Genomic DNA, 17,562 nt, shown 5'->3' on the forward strand with positions numbered 1-17,562 from the left:
AATACTTTCTCATTTCCAGCAGTCGAATTGCAGAGCGATTGAGACAGAGAGATATATTTTTACAGAATGTTGTTTGCCTATGACTAATGGAAACTGTTTTGAATAAGAGTCTAGATCTAGATCTATTGATTTCTGCATCCTTCGACATCACTCAGTTTTGTTGTAGACTTGTAGTTTGTCACTCTAGATCGAGAAGATAATCTAGAATCTAGGCTAATCTAGCCTAGGCTACATGCAGGAACCTTTGCTTTGACTTTGTGCCCGCCTTGTGAAAAACGACGTGTTGAAGCCAAGTCATCCACTTCACAAGAAAGTCTCAAAGTCAAAATAATAGGCCTAGGCTCCTACTTTGATAAAGTGTATTGTTGTTAGGAGATGGAAGCATCACCATTCCAAACAAAGGAAAACTATGGTTCTAATCCAAAGTCGACTCGGGGCTGTTTGAACTTCTACATATTGCCCTGCAGCAAAGCTTTAGGCAGAATGTTAAATTCTGCGATTGAGAAATGGAAAGGAATTCGAAAGCCGAGATCAAGAAATATTGGTCACATTTGAGCTCTGCTGGTGTTCGTGATTCACGTCTAGCCCATCTGCTATAATGAACTTCATTTGTTCTAAGACGATGTCTTGCACTTGCATGCCTTATAATGTGTCTTTTTTATGCAGCGAAGAGTAGATCTTGATCGGATTAGTTCTCTGCTTACTGCTTAATTAATGTAAGCCTCTACAAGCTGATAAAGTTAAAATGGCATTTTCTGCTTGGCAAATAGTTTTAATATCATCAGTTGTGATTGGACTTGTATCGTTTTCCGTTTTGCATTTCAAACAACCTAAGTCAGGAATGTTGCTTTTGAAGGATTCTGTATGTGTGAAGGCAGCTGTTAATGCTCGGCATTCCAAATTACATTCTTCTTTTACATTGGACTTTAACGATATTTTGACCATTAGAGCTCAAAATACAAAGAAATATGCTTACCCATACAACTTGAATGGGGTGGACAAAAGGAGTAATTTGTCTCAGAAAGAATTCCTGGATGTTTATGACGGAAAATGGTGAGCCAATTTTGTGTAAAGAATAGTTTTAAATACATATAGTTTTTGTAATGAAATACCCTAAAAATATTATTTTAAAACTGATAATTGAGTATCAGTGTGCCATGTGCAGTATTCGTATTATTATCATGGGTCTCAATGTTCCGCTATTTAGCGGATTTCCGATACCGCCATTTCCTCCGCAAAAGCACCACTTTCTGTACCTAATCAATTATCAAGAATTTGGTAAATGACCCTTTTATATTTGAAATTATCTTTCAAACCCTTGAGTTGGCATGGAATAAAACTTTGCTTTGATAAATTGATGGTTTTTATTGCTTTCTAGAGTAAGACAGTATGTATTAAAAAATAATAATGGATGTCTTTAGAAAATATGGTCTCCTGCCACAATCACGCTGAAAGTTCTGAGTTGAGACCCATATATATGTATTTGTATTTGTATTATTCAGTAAATAGTGTAACATTGTGTGGGTTTCTTTGTCAGATTACTTGAAATTATAAATATTTATTCAGATTATACCCAACAATTGCTATTGATATTATAATGTGTCCCTGACGATCAATTACATCAGTCGTATGAAGGAATTTTCAAAACTGACTCAACTTTATTTTCAAAAACTTCACCTTTTCCCTACAATTTAAAACAAAAGTAAAGAAGTAAATGTGACTATATTTGAAGACGAAAATACAGAACTTTTAATTGTGCGAGGTGAGGAAACACGAAAAGGAGAAAATGGCCTCCGAAGTTGAGCAACATGTTTCCGTTGCCATGGGGGTCTTAGAATTGAGATAAAGACTTGGAATTTAGCAGTTATCTTGGCAATGCCAATAAAGCTGGGTCGCGAGCGCGAGAAGAGAACTGAATCGCCAATCTTGCCTGAGAAACACGATTCACGATTCACCTCAGCGGGCGGAACGCAGAACAGTATCGCCTTCCGATTCCCAATTCACTCCCCTGTCGCTGTCACCACCTTGCAGCTTATACAGGGGTGCCCACTATGGATGTGATCGGGCTGATCGCCCGACCCAATCACCTCAAAAACAAACGTGTTTGTTTTCAGTTTCAAGCGATCGAATCAGGCGATCGGCCCGATCCAGCTGTAGTGGGCACCCCGTATTATGTTTTTGTAACCTATTGCTGAGTCCAGGGCCGCGTTAACTAAGTGCGGGGCCCTAGGCTGTCCTTGAGCCGCGGGGCCCCTCGATGACGTTGATGCTTACTACTACTACCACATTGTAACCCGTACTGATGGGAAGCTATACTGTAAAACGTGATTAGATGTAGGCCTACCGGTATCCACCAATAATGTGGATTAAGACGACGACAAGCACATTTATAGATCTATTTTTGTTACATAGTATGAGGCAGCCGAAACCTATCTGTGCTTGTTTGCTTCGTGGTGGATTACTTCATCTAAACACATACACAACAGATTATAAAAACTCATACCTTATATTTTTCTCCTGGCTTTTTGCCTCGATGATGTCCTCAAAGTCTAGAGATTTGGTCGTTTCAGATTCAATCGTCAAGAGAGCTAAGCCGCTTAGTTTCTCTTGTCCCATCGTTAGACTCAGTCTACTTTTCACTTGTTTCAGTACGGAGAAGGATCTTTCACCCTCTACGTTGGCGATAGGCATGGTGAGAAAGAGCCTCAGTGCGATCTCTACATTTGGGAAAGCTGTTGTTGCACCACTTTCGCGCAGATCTTGAAGGAGCCGGGGAGGAGAAAGTGTATCCTCAGACTGAAATGCTGAGTTGACATATCCTGAATACGACACAAGTTGGTCAGGAAATGATTGCTCTAGGTCGTCCTCATATTGCTGCTGAATGCGAGAATTGTGACGTGTCTCAAATGCTTGTGGCAGGCTTCTTGTGAAGATTAAAGAGATTGTCAAAATCTTGAGCCAGAGTCTTGTATTATGTCTCCTCGCTTTTCAAGCTCAGACAAAAGGCAGGCAACAATGACAAGGAAGGTGTTTATTCTAAACTGCTCCTGGTGCAACAAAACAGCTTCAACATCTTTCGTTTCGTCGTGGAAGCGCTTGCGTTTTGCAATATGCGTTTGTATTGGGAAGGCTCTTCGACGAAAGGTGTGGCTGATTGTTCGATTCGCTCGAAATCGTCCCGAAGTCCTATTAAATAAGCAGTTAGAGAATCGTACAACATGTGTACGACTCCCAGGTTGAGTGATGGTTTCTGAAGTGTTTTGTTGGCAGTGTTAAAGCGTGCCAGACCTTGTTCCCAAACACATACAGCACAGCAAATTCAAAATTTTCCATCTTGTTGTGCAAGGATGACGCCTCATCACGCGTTTGGGGAGATTCTTTCATGTCACGAGAGATGTCAAGCAGTAATGATATAATCTTTTTGTAGTTGGATATTAATGCTACTGTTGCATCATGTTGGGCAGACCATCTAGTTCCTGACAATGATTTGGGTGTAGGGTCATCGATACGTTTTACAAACAAGCCCCAACGATGTGTGGAGCTTGAAAGGAAGTTGTACAATGCCTGTACGAATCTGAAAAATGATGCTGCGTCTATGCAACATTCAGCTGCTCAAACACTAACCTGTCGATAGTGCCGTAAAACATCTACCCAATCAATCAATCATCAAACACTAACCAGATTTAGAGAATGAGCCGAGCAGGGGACAAAGGAAGCCTTGGGAGTCATCTCTTTGATACGGGCTTGTACATCACTGAGGCGTCCTGCCATGTTACTAGCATTATCGTAGCTTTGACCACGGCAGTTTCGAAGCTCCATTCCAAATTTGTCCAAAGCTGTCAAAATTTCTGACGTGAGAGACTCTGCATCGTGTGCTTCTATTGGGATGAAGGTTATACATCTCTCTACAGGTAGACCAGCTTTACTGATGTAAAGAAGAATGAATGTCAGTTGTTTGGTGTGGGTTATGTCTGGGGTGGAATCGACACTAATGCTGTAGTACTTTGCCTCTTTGACCTCTTCAAAGATGACTGATCTTACTTTGGCGGTCAACACTTCTACAAACTCATCGAAAATAGTAGATGATAAATATGACGCGTGCCCACGTCCTTTGTTGCCATGCCGCGCAATATGATCTGCTAGAAATGGATCAAACGTAGCCATCAATTCTAACAATCCAAGAAAGTTACCGTTATGTGCAGATCCAAATTGTTGGTCATAACCACGTAGAGGGAGTCCTCTTTCGCACAAAAATTTCACAACAGACACCACTCTTCCCAAAACCTGACGCCAGTATTCAACCTCTATTTTCAATTGTGAGACGAAAGAGTTGTCTAACACCCTACTTTGTTTTCCAAACACATAGAAGTCATTTACAGTTTTGCGATGAGTATCACTGTTTTCAGGCAAGGACAATCGCTCTATATAACGTTTTTCCAGTCGTTGAATCCTGAAGTGAAAGCAGTCTCACCGGTGGAGCTGAATAATTTACAACACTAACCAAATACTTTCCTCGTCGACTCTGAATAATATATCCAGTCTCTTCTTACGTTTTCTCCGTTTTCAAGCTGTCTATAAAAATGGATCTTTGGAGATACCGAGAATAATCTTTGTATTCACGCTTTGATGTCTTGAAATCCAAAGCATCTAAGTTTTGAACAGCGGCTTAGTTAATTACATTCAGTTTACAACAGCAATACAAACTACAACAACAATTCAACAAGAGGACAATTTTTTTGTTGTTGAAAAACTTTTTTAAACGTCGTGTTTGAAAGCGCGGGGCCCCCTGAGGCGCGGGGCCCTAGGCTACAGCCTAAACAGCCTTACGGGCAACGCGGCCCTGGCTGAGTCGAGTCGCGAGCGCAAGAACGGAACAAAACTCTTAGTATGGCTCCCCTTATTTTACAAAAGATGGTATAGTCCAACCCCCCTATTAAAACAAAATGAACGGGGTCCAACCAATAGATAGAAGGAATTTTATGGAGCCATTGTTTTAGCGAATCATGGGGTGGGGGGATGAATTTATGGGGGTCGCTCATTGAGGTCCTGCAGTAGATAGAGCAGCGCAACGTAGGGTGGGGGGCGGGGGGTGGAGAGGATGGCGGGGACAACAAGAGTGGGAGTCGTGCTCGCCAAGTGGCATTGATATAACACTGTTCCGTTTCAGTCAGTGTTCCGCCCCAGTTCCACGATCACTCGCGTACTCGCAGTTCTTTGAAGCCGACTGAATCATGAATCGCCGCTCTCAGATTTGGCGAGCAGGATCCATCTGTACTACAAGGTAACATACAAAAGTAGAAGACTATTCATTCACCAATGAAGCAGAAGACATCAAACTTTCAATATATCCAAAAAACAAAAATTTCATGGAAAGTCACCTTTTTGCCTTTCGAGCCTCGTAGCTGATAATAGCACAGTGTGTCTTACGGCTGATATTGAGCGGGGCAGACAGATATATATTTGGCTCAGATATACACAGTATAATCCGCTTACATCGACATGCTTTGGGAAGTAGATTTGATGTCGATATATAAATATGTCGATAAATGAAAATATAAAGCCAAAGAGGCAAAAATAAGGAGAGGTCAGCAGTAAAAAGACAACACTAGTTTTTAAAGCTGGTTGTTTCCCTTGATTCTTATTCAACTACACAGTGAAACTAACAAGAGGCGGAGGGGAGGGGGATTGGAGTTACGGTACCAAAGACCAAGCAACACGAGGCGCGCACTATACACCAACGCAAACTTTGTTGTGGCATCCTTGTAAGGCCTGTTTATGGCCGCTTGCAGGGGAAAATGGAAAGGCAAGGCACGACTTGCCAGTGACCGACACTGAGAATGGGATGGGGAGTGAGCGATCGGGAGTGGGGATAGGGAGGTGATGCCCAGCTCGCGAAACGCTCACATCTGTGAGCAAGGCACTGTACTATGTTGGGTTGGAGACTACAATGTGTAGACCCTACATGACCTACTAAAGCCTGGTGTGTCGATATAATTACAGACTACTTGGTGTTATGATGTTATGTATTCTTGATATTTGATCTAAGTCAGACAAGCACAAGACGATAATAACATTCAGCCATATTGATTTCATATTTTCGTATCGAACATCTTCACTATAATCGAGTAGAAGTATCGAATATCATGACATTTGGCGGGTATGCGGACTTAATGAAGAACTAATGCGTTGACTGTTAGCGTGGCTTTTCCCCCCATTTATATTCATGGGCTTCGCAAGGTACCCAGGAAGCATGTCGATAAAACAAAGTGGGCTGAAAAAAAGTCGACATAATAAAAGAGAAATAGGTTAGTGAAGATATATATGAAGGAAATATTTCGTAATTTGAAAATGTTGATACATCTACTGTCGATATAAAAGTGGATTAAAAAACTATATATAATGTCACATGCCATTTTTTTATGTCATGATTTTTTTTTGGTATTTGCACTTTATCAGTGCCGTTTACCAGTGTAGGCCTACAGCATTTTAAATCAATTTTAAACTTCCGTATTTTCCCAAAAGAGTAGGTGTACACATGACATCAGAGTGAATATTATACTTATTTCAAACAATGTTTAAAGATGAAATGTCTTTTTAGTCAAGTGTCTCCAAAATGTTTTAATTTAATATCATGTTTCATATTGAATTGTCTGCTTTCATATTAGTTTTGGGACAATCATTCATGACTTTATTTTATCTGACCTTTTGTTTTGCTTTTACTCCAGGCCCGTGATCATTACAGATGTTGTACCTTCATGGCCTGCCACTAACTGGACAACCCAGTATTTTCTACAAAATTATGGGGAAGAGCAAGTTGTCATGAAAGCTACCACTGTAAGTTTGTCAGTTGTGTATGTATAAAATGGGAGCAGCCACCCTTGAAGTCCATAGGTTTGTTGCCCGAGATCAAATGTATACACATATATTAGGCATAGAAAAATCTCTTGGTGAATACAGTCAAACCTGCCCTGACGGCCACCTGTACAAACGGCCACTTTCCATTTCCCCCCTTGCGTTTTGTCTATATATATAATTTAACTGTGTAAAACGGACACCTGTCCAACTCGGCCGCGGCCACCATATTTTAACACACAACCCCTATCACACTAAGCAATAACACCTGTCTTAGACGGCCACTTTAGTGACTCCATTACGTTTTGTCATAAATTGTGCATTGGCCCCGGGCGTTGTGGGCGAGCCGTCATAGTTCAATTACCTGTCGTTGTTGTTAGGTAGTCCCTCCAACCGATCATATTGCGTTGGCCCCTCCCACTGTCGACCAATCGCTACCAATTTTCAACTGCTGGTGAGGTAAGCGTGTGATCCCTCATAACCTAGGTTTTCTCAGTGGTCACTGTTTACCCAGTCTGTAACAAAGTAACAAAGGACGTCAACATGAACTTGTGACAGAAGCGTCGCTCGTTCTTCGAGTGGTGGCGACCCATGTGTTTGTTTTAATATGGCATTCGGTCTTCCTCGTCTGATACATTTCGTTTTATTGTCACCCTTGTGCAAAATCAGCAGCAACAAAAATTTAGAAACAAAATACAAACCACCACCACCAACAACAACAACAAAATCAACAACAATGCGGCTACTTTCGATTGGGACCTCAGATGGGAATGGTTTATTTTCTTCATCTTGATAATTCCTGCCTTAGACGACCACCTGTCTTATACGGCCACTTTTCTCCTTGACAATGGGTGGCCGTCTTACACAGGTTTGACTGTTCTTTTATATTTGCATCGCTACAAGGATTGACTATGGAAACGGCGCCATCTTGAAAATAAATAATTAAAATTTCAAATCCCAAAGGCTTTCTTATTTACTGACCAAATTTGACAAAAGTTGATGGGTGTATACCTGCACCAGTCCCTATCAATGAAGCAGAGAGTATTATACATAAAGAAACTTCCAGCAAGATGAAACCTGTCCTCTCAAATAGAAAAATAACAGTGAACACAATAATATGAACCCTGAAAGCATACGCATAGAGTCAATCCTTTTGAATGAAGGCGAGAGCTTGACTCTAAACAGACAGAGAGAAACACATAAAAATGAACCCAAAAATAAGACTAAGAACCCTGAAAGCATTTGCATGGTCATTCCTTTTGTATGAATGTGAAAGCTGGACTCTAAACAAAGACACAAAGAAAAGACTTGGAGGCCTCTGAAATGTGGTATTTAAGAATACTTAATTTATGAAAAACAAACGGAAAAATGCCACAATGGCAGGTTATGAAAGCAGAACCATCAGAAACAAACTATTGAGATTCGTTGGCCTCGTAAATAGATCAAAAGGACTAGAGAAACTGCTTCTGTGTAAAATGATAGAGGGAAAGAAGAGCAGAAGAAGAAAAAGAACAACATACACAGTCGGCCTGAACAACTTTGCAACAAATAAGAGAAAAACTGAGCGGATCATAGTTCCATAGTTCTATAAAACTACAGTCAAACCTGTGTAAGACGGCCACCCATTGTCAAGGAGAAAAATGGCCGTATAAGACAGGTGGCCGTCTTAGGCAGGACTGATCAAAATGAAGAAAATGAACCATTCCCATCTGAGGTCCCAATCGAAAGCAGCTGCGTTGTTGATGTTTTTGTTGTTGGTGGTGGTGGTTTGTATTTTGTTTTGTAATTTTTATTTTGTTGCTGATTTTGCACAAGGGTGACAATAAAACGAAATGTATCAGACGAGGAAGACCGAGTACCATGTTAAAACAAACACATGGGTCGCCACCACTCCGAGAATGAGCGACGCTTCTGTCCCAAGTTCATTTTGACGTCCTTTGTTACTTTGTTACAGACTGGGTAAACAGTGACCACTCATCTCACTTACGATTTGTGTATGAGTTCTGGGCGGGGCTTATGGGTTTTGAGGGATCACACGCTTACCTCACCAGCAGCTGAAAATTGGTAGCTATTGGTCAACAGTGGGAGGGGCCTACGCAACATGATCGGTTGGAGGGACTACCTAACAACAACGACATGTGATTGAATTATGACAGCTCGCCCACAATGCCAGGGGCCAATGCACAAAATTTATGACAAAACGTAATGGAGTCACTGAGGTGGCCGTCTAAGACAGGTTTTATTGCTCTGTGTGATAGGGTTTGTGTGTTAAAATATGGTGGCCGCGGTCGCGTTGGACAGGTGCCCGTTTTACACAGTTAAATTATATAGAAAAAGCGCAAGGGGGGAAATGGAAAATGGTCGTTTGTACAGGTGGCCGTCTTATAGAGGTGGCCGTCAGGGCAGGTTTGACTGTATAATGTGTGTTTGAAACCCTTTAGTTATGTGAGTTCCTCCAACTATGCTCATTTCCTTCACCTCTCATAATAATAATAATAACGCTCAAGAACTGCAATTCAATAGCTTAGATTCTGAGCAACAACATGTTAACTGCGCAGTGTGTCCTGATGTAAAATCTGGATGTATCCATTTGATTTCAAAACAGAAATGACTTGAGTTGACTTTTGATTGCATTGAAGGATTTGACCTCCAGATTTTTGGGACTGTAAAATGAAAAAATGCCCTTTAACCCACTGATTTCAATTTTATTGATGGTAATCATGATTTGTTTTTGTCAGCGGATGATCTTTAACTGTGAGCTGGGATGTACTGTTTCAACGGATTTAATAAATATGATGACACATTATCATCCAACCAACTCTTTTTCCCAGGGTAAAAGGATTGAAACTCTTGCCCTTCCCTTGCGCTCGTACCTGTCGCACATCACAGAGAGCTCGCCAGCTTCTTGGACGTATCTACAGGATGAACTTTTTTTACTTCAACGACCAGAGCTTAGGAGACAAATTCTTAAATCGGTATGTGATAGTGATAGAGGCACTATGTTTGATCTCAGTTTCATTAACTAATAACTCAATGCTTTTCTACATGACTTTTTGACTCAGTCGGTATCCTGGGTATCACGCCATGAGCCTTTTTACAAGTTTTAACTCGTGGCCAGTGCTATTTTCAGTTTTGCCAAGTGGCTGGTGTCACCGGACGATAAAAATGGGATAGTTTTCTTTCACATAGACACCGAAAATAACTCACAGTATGTTGAAGATATGACTAGTATTCTATCTATGCCAGATTTATTCTTAGAGGGGTCTGTTCAATTGGTTAGTTGATAACTTAATTAAAAAGACTCATTTTTCAATTGTTCCAGTTTGGCTGTGTGGTAACAGTTTCCAAGCTCAGCTGATTGCACAAAAACAGCTGTAACTTTGCGAATAATAATTTTTTTTTACAATGAAAAGCGGCATGCACATTAAAGTGAATGTAAGTTGAATAAATTACACATTAAAAAAAACAACCCAATTCATTAGTAATTTATATTCTTACTTTGTTGGTGGATCGTAAATTTCATACTTTTTGCGCCATTTGTCTTCAGTCTGTACTATTGTCATGTATTACAATTTGATTGATATTTTGGCACATTTCCTGTTCTAAAGAGGTATGAAATACTGCTGTAGTTTAAATTAGCAAGAAGTTATAGCTCAATATGTGCTCCGTTTTGACTGAACAAAATTAATTCTGAAAAAATATTCGGAGACAAAAGTTAGGAACACTACATATGTCCAGGCTGTCCTAAATTTGATAAGACCAACATGCAATGTACAAAACTAAAGGTCATTCTTTCACTCTTTTCGTACGCCTCAGACTGTTTGAAGTTTCTATCATAAGACACTCCCTGTATCAGCAAAAGAAAAAGTAATTTTTACGCCCTCTGCCATAGATCTGAGGAGTGTAACACATGTCTTTCTAATCTCTGTAGTGTGTTTTTTGTTGAAAGTAGCTATTTTTTTAGTAAGATGAAAAACTCAAGCTAAAAGAGAACTATTAGAAAATGCTTGATATTATTAGTCACAAGCAGTTAATGTTCATCTTTCCACCATTTGTATAATAATTTAACAAGGGTCATGTGACATCGCAAGCTCTACTGATCTAAATTTAACCTACAGTATCAAAGATCAACAACTTACAATTAAATAGGAAGACAAATGTGTAGGCACTCCTTCCTCATTAGAATAAAGGCATAAAAGAAAAGATAAAGTCCGTCACGATCACCATTGTCAAAGAAACAGTGACAGTTTCACTTTTTTATTTTTGTTTCTTCTTCTGTGGTCCAAGTTGTCCAATTTTTTCATCCTATGTGACTGCTCTCTATCTTCTAACCCAACAGGTGTACACAGAAAGCAACTTGTTTGATTTGTTCCCACCGGCCGTACAACCCTGGGATTGTATGTTGCTGTGGGGCACTGCATACTCTCGCTCCACCTTGCACATTGACCCCTACAACTGGACAGGCACCAATGCGGTCATCTTTGGACACAAGAAATGGAAGGTAGGCTTTGTAAGAGAATTTTGTGGTGCGACTGGGGTTCTATGTGATTCGTCATATGTGAACACGGACTGATTAACTTCCTGAAAGATATGAGAAGAATAATGAAAACAATGGTTTACTGGTGACTGAATGCTCAGACTTCTCTAAAACAGAATGATTCAAATTTCTACTTTGATTTGCTGAGTTGTCTTTCTTGTATAAAATTTGTCCTGTTTAGTTGGCACTGCTTTATCATTACAGATGATAGGGGTATCAACTGGTCTGTGTTTCTTTCCTTTCCTATGGTGGTTGTATATATTGCTAATTAGACCGATGCAGGACAGGAAATGGCAGGTGGAGTGAGTGCAAGGGAATGTTTGTTGTCTGGTGCATCATCCAATGTTCCTTCAGGTGTTGCACATATACCACTACTGCTTCCTTCTCCTTCATCTTGAGACTGGTCTTGGCCTCCCTTTTCCATTGGCTGCAATGTTGTGCCATCAGTTTCCAGGATGTAATGCTGGCTACTGTTCAGGTCATGTCTTGCAGGCTTCTTTGTATCTTTATTGATTTTTTTTTCTTCTGTCAATTTCTATTTCTCCATAGAGGATGTCTTTTAATACAGTCTGTAGCATGCATGTAGCGAAATCAATGATGCAGAAATCGTTTGATTTTGTAGGTCTACAAATTTCATTATGTACTTGTTTTAGATACAAAGAAGCACATGAGTTTTTTCCCCTGATGTGAGTCCAGAGTCCAGGCCTTGCTTTTGTAAATCGTTGTGCTGAGAATGCCCATTTTATTACTTTGTCTTGGTTTTGATATTAAGGCTTTTTGATAGCTTGTTCATGGTCATGGAAGCTTTGCCAATTCTGATGTTAACAATTTGTCAAATGTTAGCATGATGTTGATAGATATCCAAGTCTGAGTATGTAAAGTGGTCCACATCTTCTAATTTTTCATTTCTATCAGAGATTTCTGATTGTTAATAAAACTTCTCCCGGATAGGAACTATGCATTTTTTTCTTGCTGATCATCAGGCCAAGTTATTGGCAAGCAGCTTAACCTCTTAGTAACATGCATTTTTTTCTTCAACATTTACTGTGCCCTATTTTTGTAAACCATGATGGAGTGGTTTCAGGTCCACTTTATGGTCCCCTTAGAATAAATGATTTATGTGATTCCTACTTGTTCATTATCTCAAATTTTGTATCTTTCATCAGTTTCCTGTTCAAAACTATAGTAATGCAGTTATTAAATCCTCTCCTGGGCATTCCTTATATCCGCACCATTGCCAGAATTGGCTGAGTTTTAAATATGTACATAATACAGGTGGATGATATCTTGGTGCTTGATGTTCAACATATGCTAATAGTTTACTTTAGCTGTCACATAACAGTTAAAAGTCACCAAGTTATCTTGATTAATCTGATCTAAAATCAACTTTTGTTTCATCAATTATATACAGTGGAACTCGTATTCAACGAGGTCGCCGGGCCTGAGCTAAAATCTCGTTTAATCCGAGTGTTCGTTTTAGCAAACACAAGGTTTTGTGTAGGCACTGAGCAAGTAGGCCCTAATGTATAAAGAGAAGTCACAAGTAGTGCCTGAAATGCTTGCATATTATGAGCTGTGTAAAAAAAAAGACAGATTCGTTCAAATGCACACGCCTGTGTCATCTCGATTGTTCACCAAAAAGTTGTGTTGCTGAGTAGAGCCTAGCATACGCCAACTTTTGATTCCATAGACCAGCGCACAGGTCAGTACATAGATCTACGTCAAGACTTGCTTATCATTGTAATAATGATCAGTTGCCGATGGAGAAAAAAAGACTGTGACGCGTTTGTATCTGCGATGTTCAACGCCTGGACCGCTAGTGCCGCCCCTCCCCGACTCGCACACATAGCCACACATGTGCAGGCCGCCCATCCGACCCCGACACACGCCAGAGTAGACACGTGCGTGCACCAACAACGCATGTGTTGGTAACATGGTATGAAAAAAGGCCGCTGATTGGTCGTATGCAATCGGCTAAGTGAATAATGGTTCACGATGCAGCTGGAATGGCTGGTTTCTGGAAATAGATAAAGTTCGTTCTGGGAGAAAAATGGGCGAAGCCACGTCTGCGGGGGCTGTTCACCCTGGAAGTGACCTCGTTGAATCCGAGCTCGCTGATTAAGTGCTCGTTGAATCCGGGTAATCTTGATTGATTTTAAAGAAGAAAAAAAACGGGGAATCTATCTCATCTCGTTGAAACCGAGTGCTCGTTGAATCCGAGCTCGTTAAATCCGAGTTTCACTGTATAACCTGTCAGACTTCAAAATTTATGTAATGGAAAAGTTCATTGAAGTTATCTTTGTAATAGTCCAGCCGGCACACTGGTGTTTTGAGTCAAAGAATTGTTGATGTACTGAAACTTTAATGGTCCTATGCTGTCCCTTTCTCTGTGAAGCTTATTCCACCTGGACAGGACAAGTTTCTGTCCATCAGCCCAGACCAGGTCTGTGGCTTCCCCCTGGATTGTCAAAAGTACAATAGGTATCCCTGGCATCGCATACCATAGAAGTTTATTGCTGTTGTGTTGTTACTCTGTGCCGTCTGAAATATAATAATTGTTGTTTGAAATACATTAACTTATTGATAAAACGCATTCTAGTCATCCAACAATTTTTGAAGATGCGCTGTTTTGGGGCACTTATTTATAAAAAGTGTGTAAGTTCATTATTCATACAGCTTTTTTTGGGTTTTTTTACTTAAAAAGGCATGCAACAACATGCATATTATATAGTAAATACGTTCTTTTTTCTTTTTGTAGTAAGAGTTGTACGGCACTCGCAAGTAAACAAATTCTTGTTTCTGATCTGTGTATGGTGGTACAAAATGCACTCCAACATTGCCAAAGTTGGTCTGATGCTGGTCAGACATTATGTGTTGCGTATGTCTGTTTCACTTATTTGAGCCCTGATGTTATCTGTAAGTGTTTTTATGTTGTAATGCCTCAGCAACCACCCCCTCGCTTCCTTTTCCCCATCTTCCTCTTAACCGAATCAAAATAGGTTTCCAAAATGTATCAATTGGAGAGCATTTTTTAAATTGTAACTTTATGTAGTGTGTAGCACTGTGTCCTGCTTTTCTTGCCCCACCCCAACCCCTTTTGATCCCCCTAAAAAGAAGAAAGACATAAAAGCAAAGTTCTCTAATTAGCCTTGCTTTCAATAAAGTTCTGATATTCTTTTTTGTTGATTTGTGCACAAAAAGACGGAAAAAGTCATGCCTTTCTCTCTCTAGTCTCCAAAACATTGACAAAAGTACTGTTTGTTTCTCGCTCTGTGGAGAATCGGAGGGAATCCCTGGGAGATACTACTTCTTTTCTCACCCACTGTTGTTTTTCTCTCTTTTTCTCAAATAAATTTTACTGTACCTTTTCTTCTCCATCCCAAAGCAAGCTTAAATGGAAACCTTTCCCCCACGTCTAAAACACAGCCAAAAGTCATTTTGCCCATATCTTTGGCTCTGTGAGTGTAAGTGTTCACCACCTGTAGACTGCGCAAGTTAGAGCCCTTTTCTTTCTTTTTTCTTTCTTCTTCTCTGTTACAACACTAGGCTTATTTTCTGCCAATGGCTATATTCATATGTTAGCACTAGTAGGCACCCTTCATTTTGTCTGTACGTCCTCTCTACTGCACCAGTTGTTTTTGTTGTTGTTTTTTTTACCAAAATTTCGTCAGATCGGTTGTTATTGCATTCCTTGTACTTATATATATATATATACATACACAATAATATTCAATTTGCATGAAATATAATTGTCCCCAGTTCCTTGATCAAGAATCTGTGTGTCCTTTTGATATTATGTTTGATATATGGATAGTAGATTTTACTTTGAATGGTCGGGAGGGTTGTTTATTGTCAAGTCTAATAAATGACTTCCGGAAAAAATGTTACTGGTAGTTGCCTTACCCGTTTTCAAGAATGTTTCCTTTCATGCCTTTTTCAACTTGTCACTTTGGAATTGATGTAAATTTTCTCCACCAAGTTGTAATTTTTATAGCCATATGACTATTTTAAGAACAGTTCAAACTTTCTACTTAAGAGAGGAATGAAAAGAAAAAAGCAGTTGCACAATGACAGAAAAAGATGTGTTGTTCAATCCTGGGTTTACAAGCTGAAAGCGTGGGAACGTTACAGAAGTCACACTGGTGTAATTGTTCATTTTCTCTGGTGCCCAGTGTTTTGTGTGCCAGGATTTTGTGTATTGAAGTCATCCCCTGTGGGATTTTAGAGGTAGATTTTAAAGATGGATTTTAGATTTTAGAACAAACATGTTCCTGCAATGTTTTATTAAGTGTTGTACTCTTTTTCTACTCTTTTTTTACCCAAGTAAAACTCCTACTGTTGTTATAAATGTGTTCTGAGATTTCCTTTTGCACTACAGTTGTGTCATAACTTGTGTAGTTCTCTGCATTTGGCTGTTTGTGGTTCAAACTCATCTAGTGATTAAATTATCTATTTTTTGTCTCCCAAGATTATGAAAGAAGATACATGTAGGTTTCCTATTTTTCTTTTTTTCTTTTTCTTTGTAGCTTTTATTTACCATTGTAATCTTATGAATAGGCGCTAGGCATTTATTAAGGAGCATTGCTTATTGTTTTATTAGAAATTTACTGAAAAGCCATGATGTTTATGACTGACATTGTTACCATTATATTTAGATATTATTTGTGGCATAGACATTTTTGGAGAGAAAAAAAACAACAAAGAAAACCCAGTGTTTATAATGAAAGGAAAAATTGCTATATATCTTCTCACAAACTTCTGCTAGTTGAGACGGCTCTACTATTTCACTTGATCCATTTCTACTTACCTATCTGTCTCAGTCCTTTTGTTTCTCTCTGCGCTGGAGATTGCTATTATTTCCTTTCCCTCCAGCCATATTGATGCCTTCAACCCATCAGAAGATGAGAAGAAGTTGTTGCAGAAAGTCAACATTTTGGAAGTGGAGCAAGGACCTGGAGAGATGCTTTTTATTCCCACAGGGTGGTTCCACCAGGTAAACACATAGCTAGAGAAACTGCACCAGCATTATGGTTTTGTGGTTAAGTGTTTTTGACGTTGTTTACAGAAGAAGCGAGCTCATTTCTCATGTGTAAAACTTTTACAGACTTGCTGTCCAATCTGTTCTATAAAACAGAAATGTAAGGATGTTACTTTTTAACTTAATGTTCTCATGTAGAACTTGAAGTTAGAATTTGTAAAAGTTTAAGACCAATTTCATTATTGTAAGGTTGTTTTTTTTAAGAGTCAGGACCTCAGAGTTTAACGTCCATCTCTGACGGGACTGAGGCAATTGGGTGGAGAACCTTGAAAAACTCGTCACACAATCCAATTTCAAAAACGTTCCTGCGGGGTTTGGAACTAGGGCCATCCGCACCACAGTCCAGCATGATATCAACTGAGTTAGCATAGTGCCCATATTATTTCAACTAGATCTGCCTCTGTTATGAAAATGAACAACATTTCCTCTATGTCCATAATTTCTTGTTGTTTATCAAGTGAAATTTTCTGCATGCAGCGTGAATGTCATCCTAAGATTTTGTCTGACTTCGTTTTATCTTAAATATCTTAATTTTATCCATTACTTGATGTGTCTCAAAAGTGTCATCTTCACTCCTCTCCCCGTTTCTCCTTTTCAACTGTGCAGGCATACAATGTGGTGCCCACTCTGGCTGTCTCAGGTCAACTGATGAATGAGAACAACTATCTATCCGTGCTGGAGGAAATCCTGAAAGGTGGTAGTGTGAGGAGACAACAACTGCCCCAAGATGTTGCCCAGATGTCTTCGTACGACTTGGTGAGCACAAACATATATTGTAGTTGTTGGTGTTGTTGTTGTTGCTATTCAAAGGCTGTTATTCTTTAGCTTTTTGATTGGGCAGACATTCTAAATGTGAGGCAGCATGGTGGAAACAGGCTCTCGTCAAAACAATCAAAGTGAAGAAACTTGCATTTTCCCACAGGTTTGTGAACTTTTATCAAATTTTTGTTTTTTGGCTCGACACCTTTCATGCCCATTAAAGAATTAATGTCTTTGTGGATTTTTCTGAAAAACGTTGATTAAAGGAAAAAAAATTAAAAATTCTGTTACAATGGACTATTAAGCTAAGGAAATAACTAATCTTTGGCGGCCATTTTCTCACTAATTTTACCTCTGAAAACAGGTGACCCCCACC

General features: G+C 39.5%; 1 protein-coding gene across 1 annotated transcript in view; it reads left to right on the forward strand.

Moving 5' to 3' along the window:
• Positions 1–17: 17 nt before the first annotated feature.
• Positions 18–17,562, forward strand: part of LOC101850807 (F-box protein At1g78280) — a 19,315-nt gene continuing 1,770 nt past the window's right edge. Inside the window, exons 1-7 of the mRNA XM_005099599.3 lie at positions 18–1,053; positions 6,726–6,834; positions 9,684–9,827; positions 11,192–11,353; positions 13,785–13,870; positions 16,262–16,382; positions 17,034–17,183. Coding sequence (XP_005099656.1) covers positions 746–1,053; positions 6,726–6,834; positions 9,684–9,827; positions 11,192–11,353; positions 13,785–13,870; positions 16,262–16,382; positions 17,034–17,183 — 1,080 coding nt within the window. The 5' untranslated portion in view covers positions 18–745. The remainder of the gene's footprint in view (positions 1,054–6,725; positions 6,835–9,683; positions 9,828–11,191; positions 11,354–13,784; positions 13,871–16,261; positions 16,383–17,033; positions 17,184–17,562) is intronic.

This window comes from Aplysia californica, unplaced genomic scaffold, assembly GCF_000002075.1.
Source record: "Aplysia californica isolate F4 #8 unplaced genomic scaffold, AplCal3.0 scaffold00219, whole genome shotgun sequence".
NCBI classification, from domain to species: domain Eukaryota; kingdom Metazoa; phylum Mollusca; class Gastropoda; order Aplysiida; family Aplysiidae; genus Aplysia; species Aplysia californica.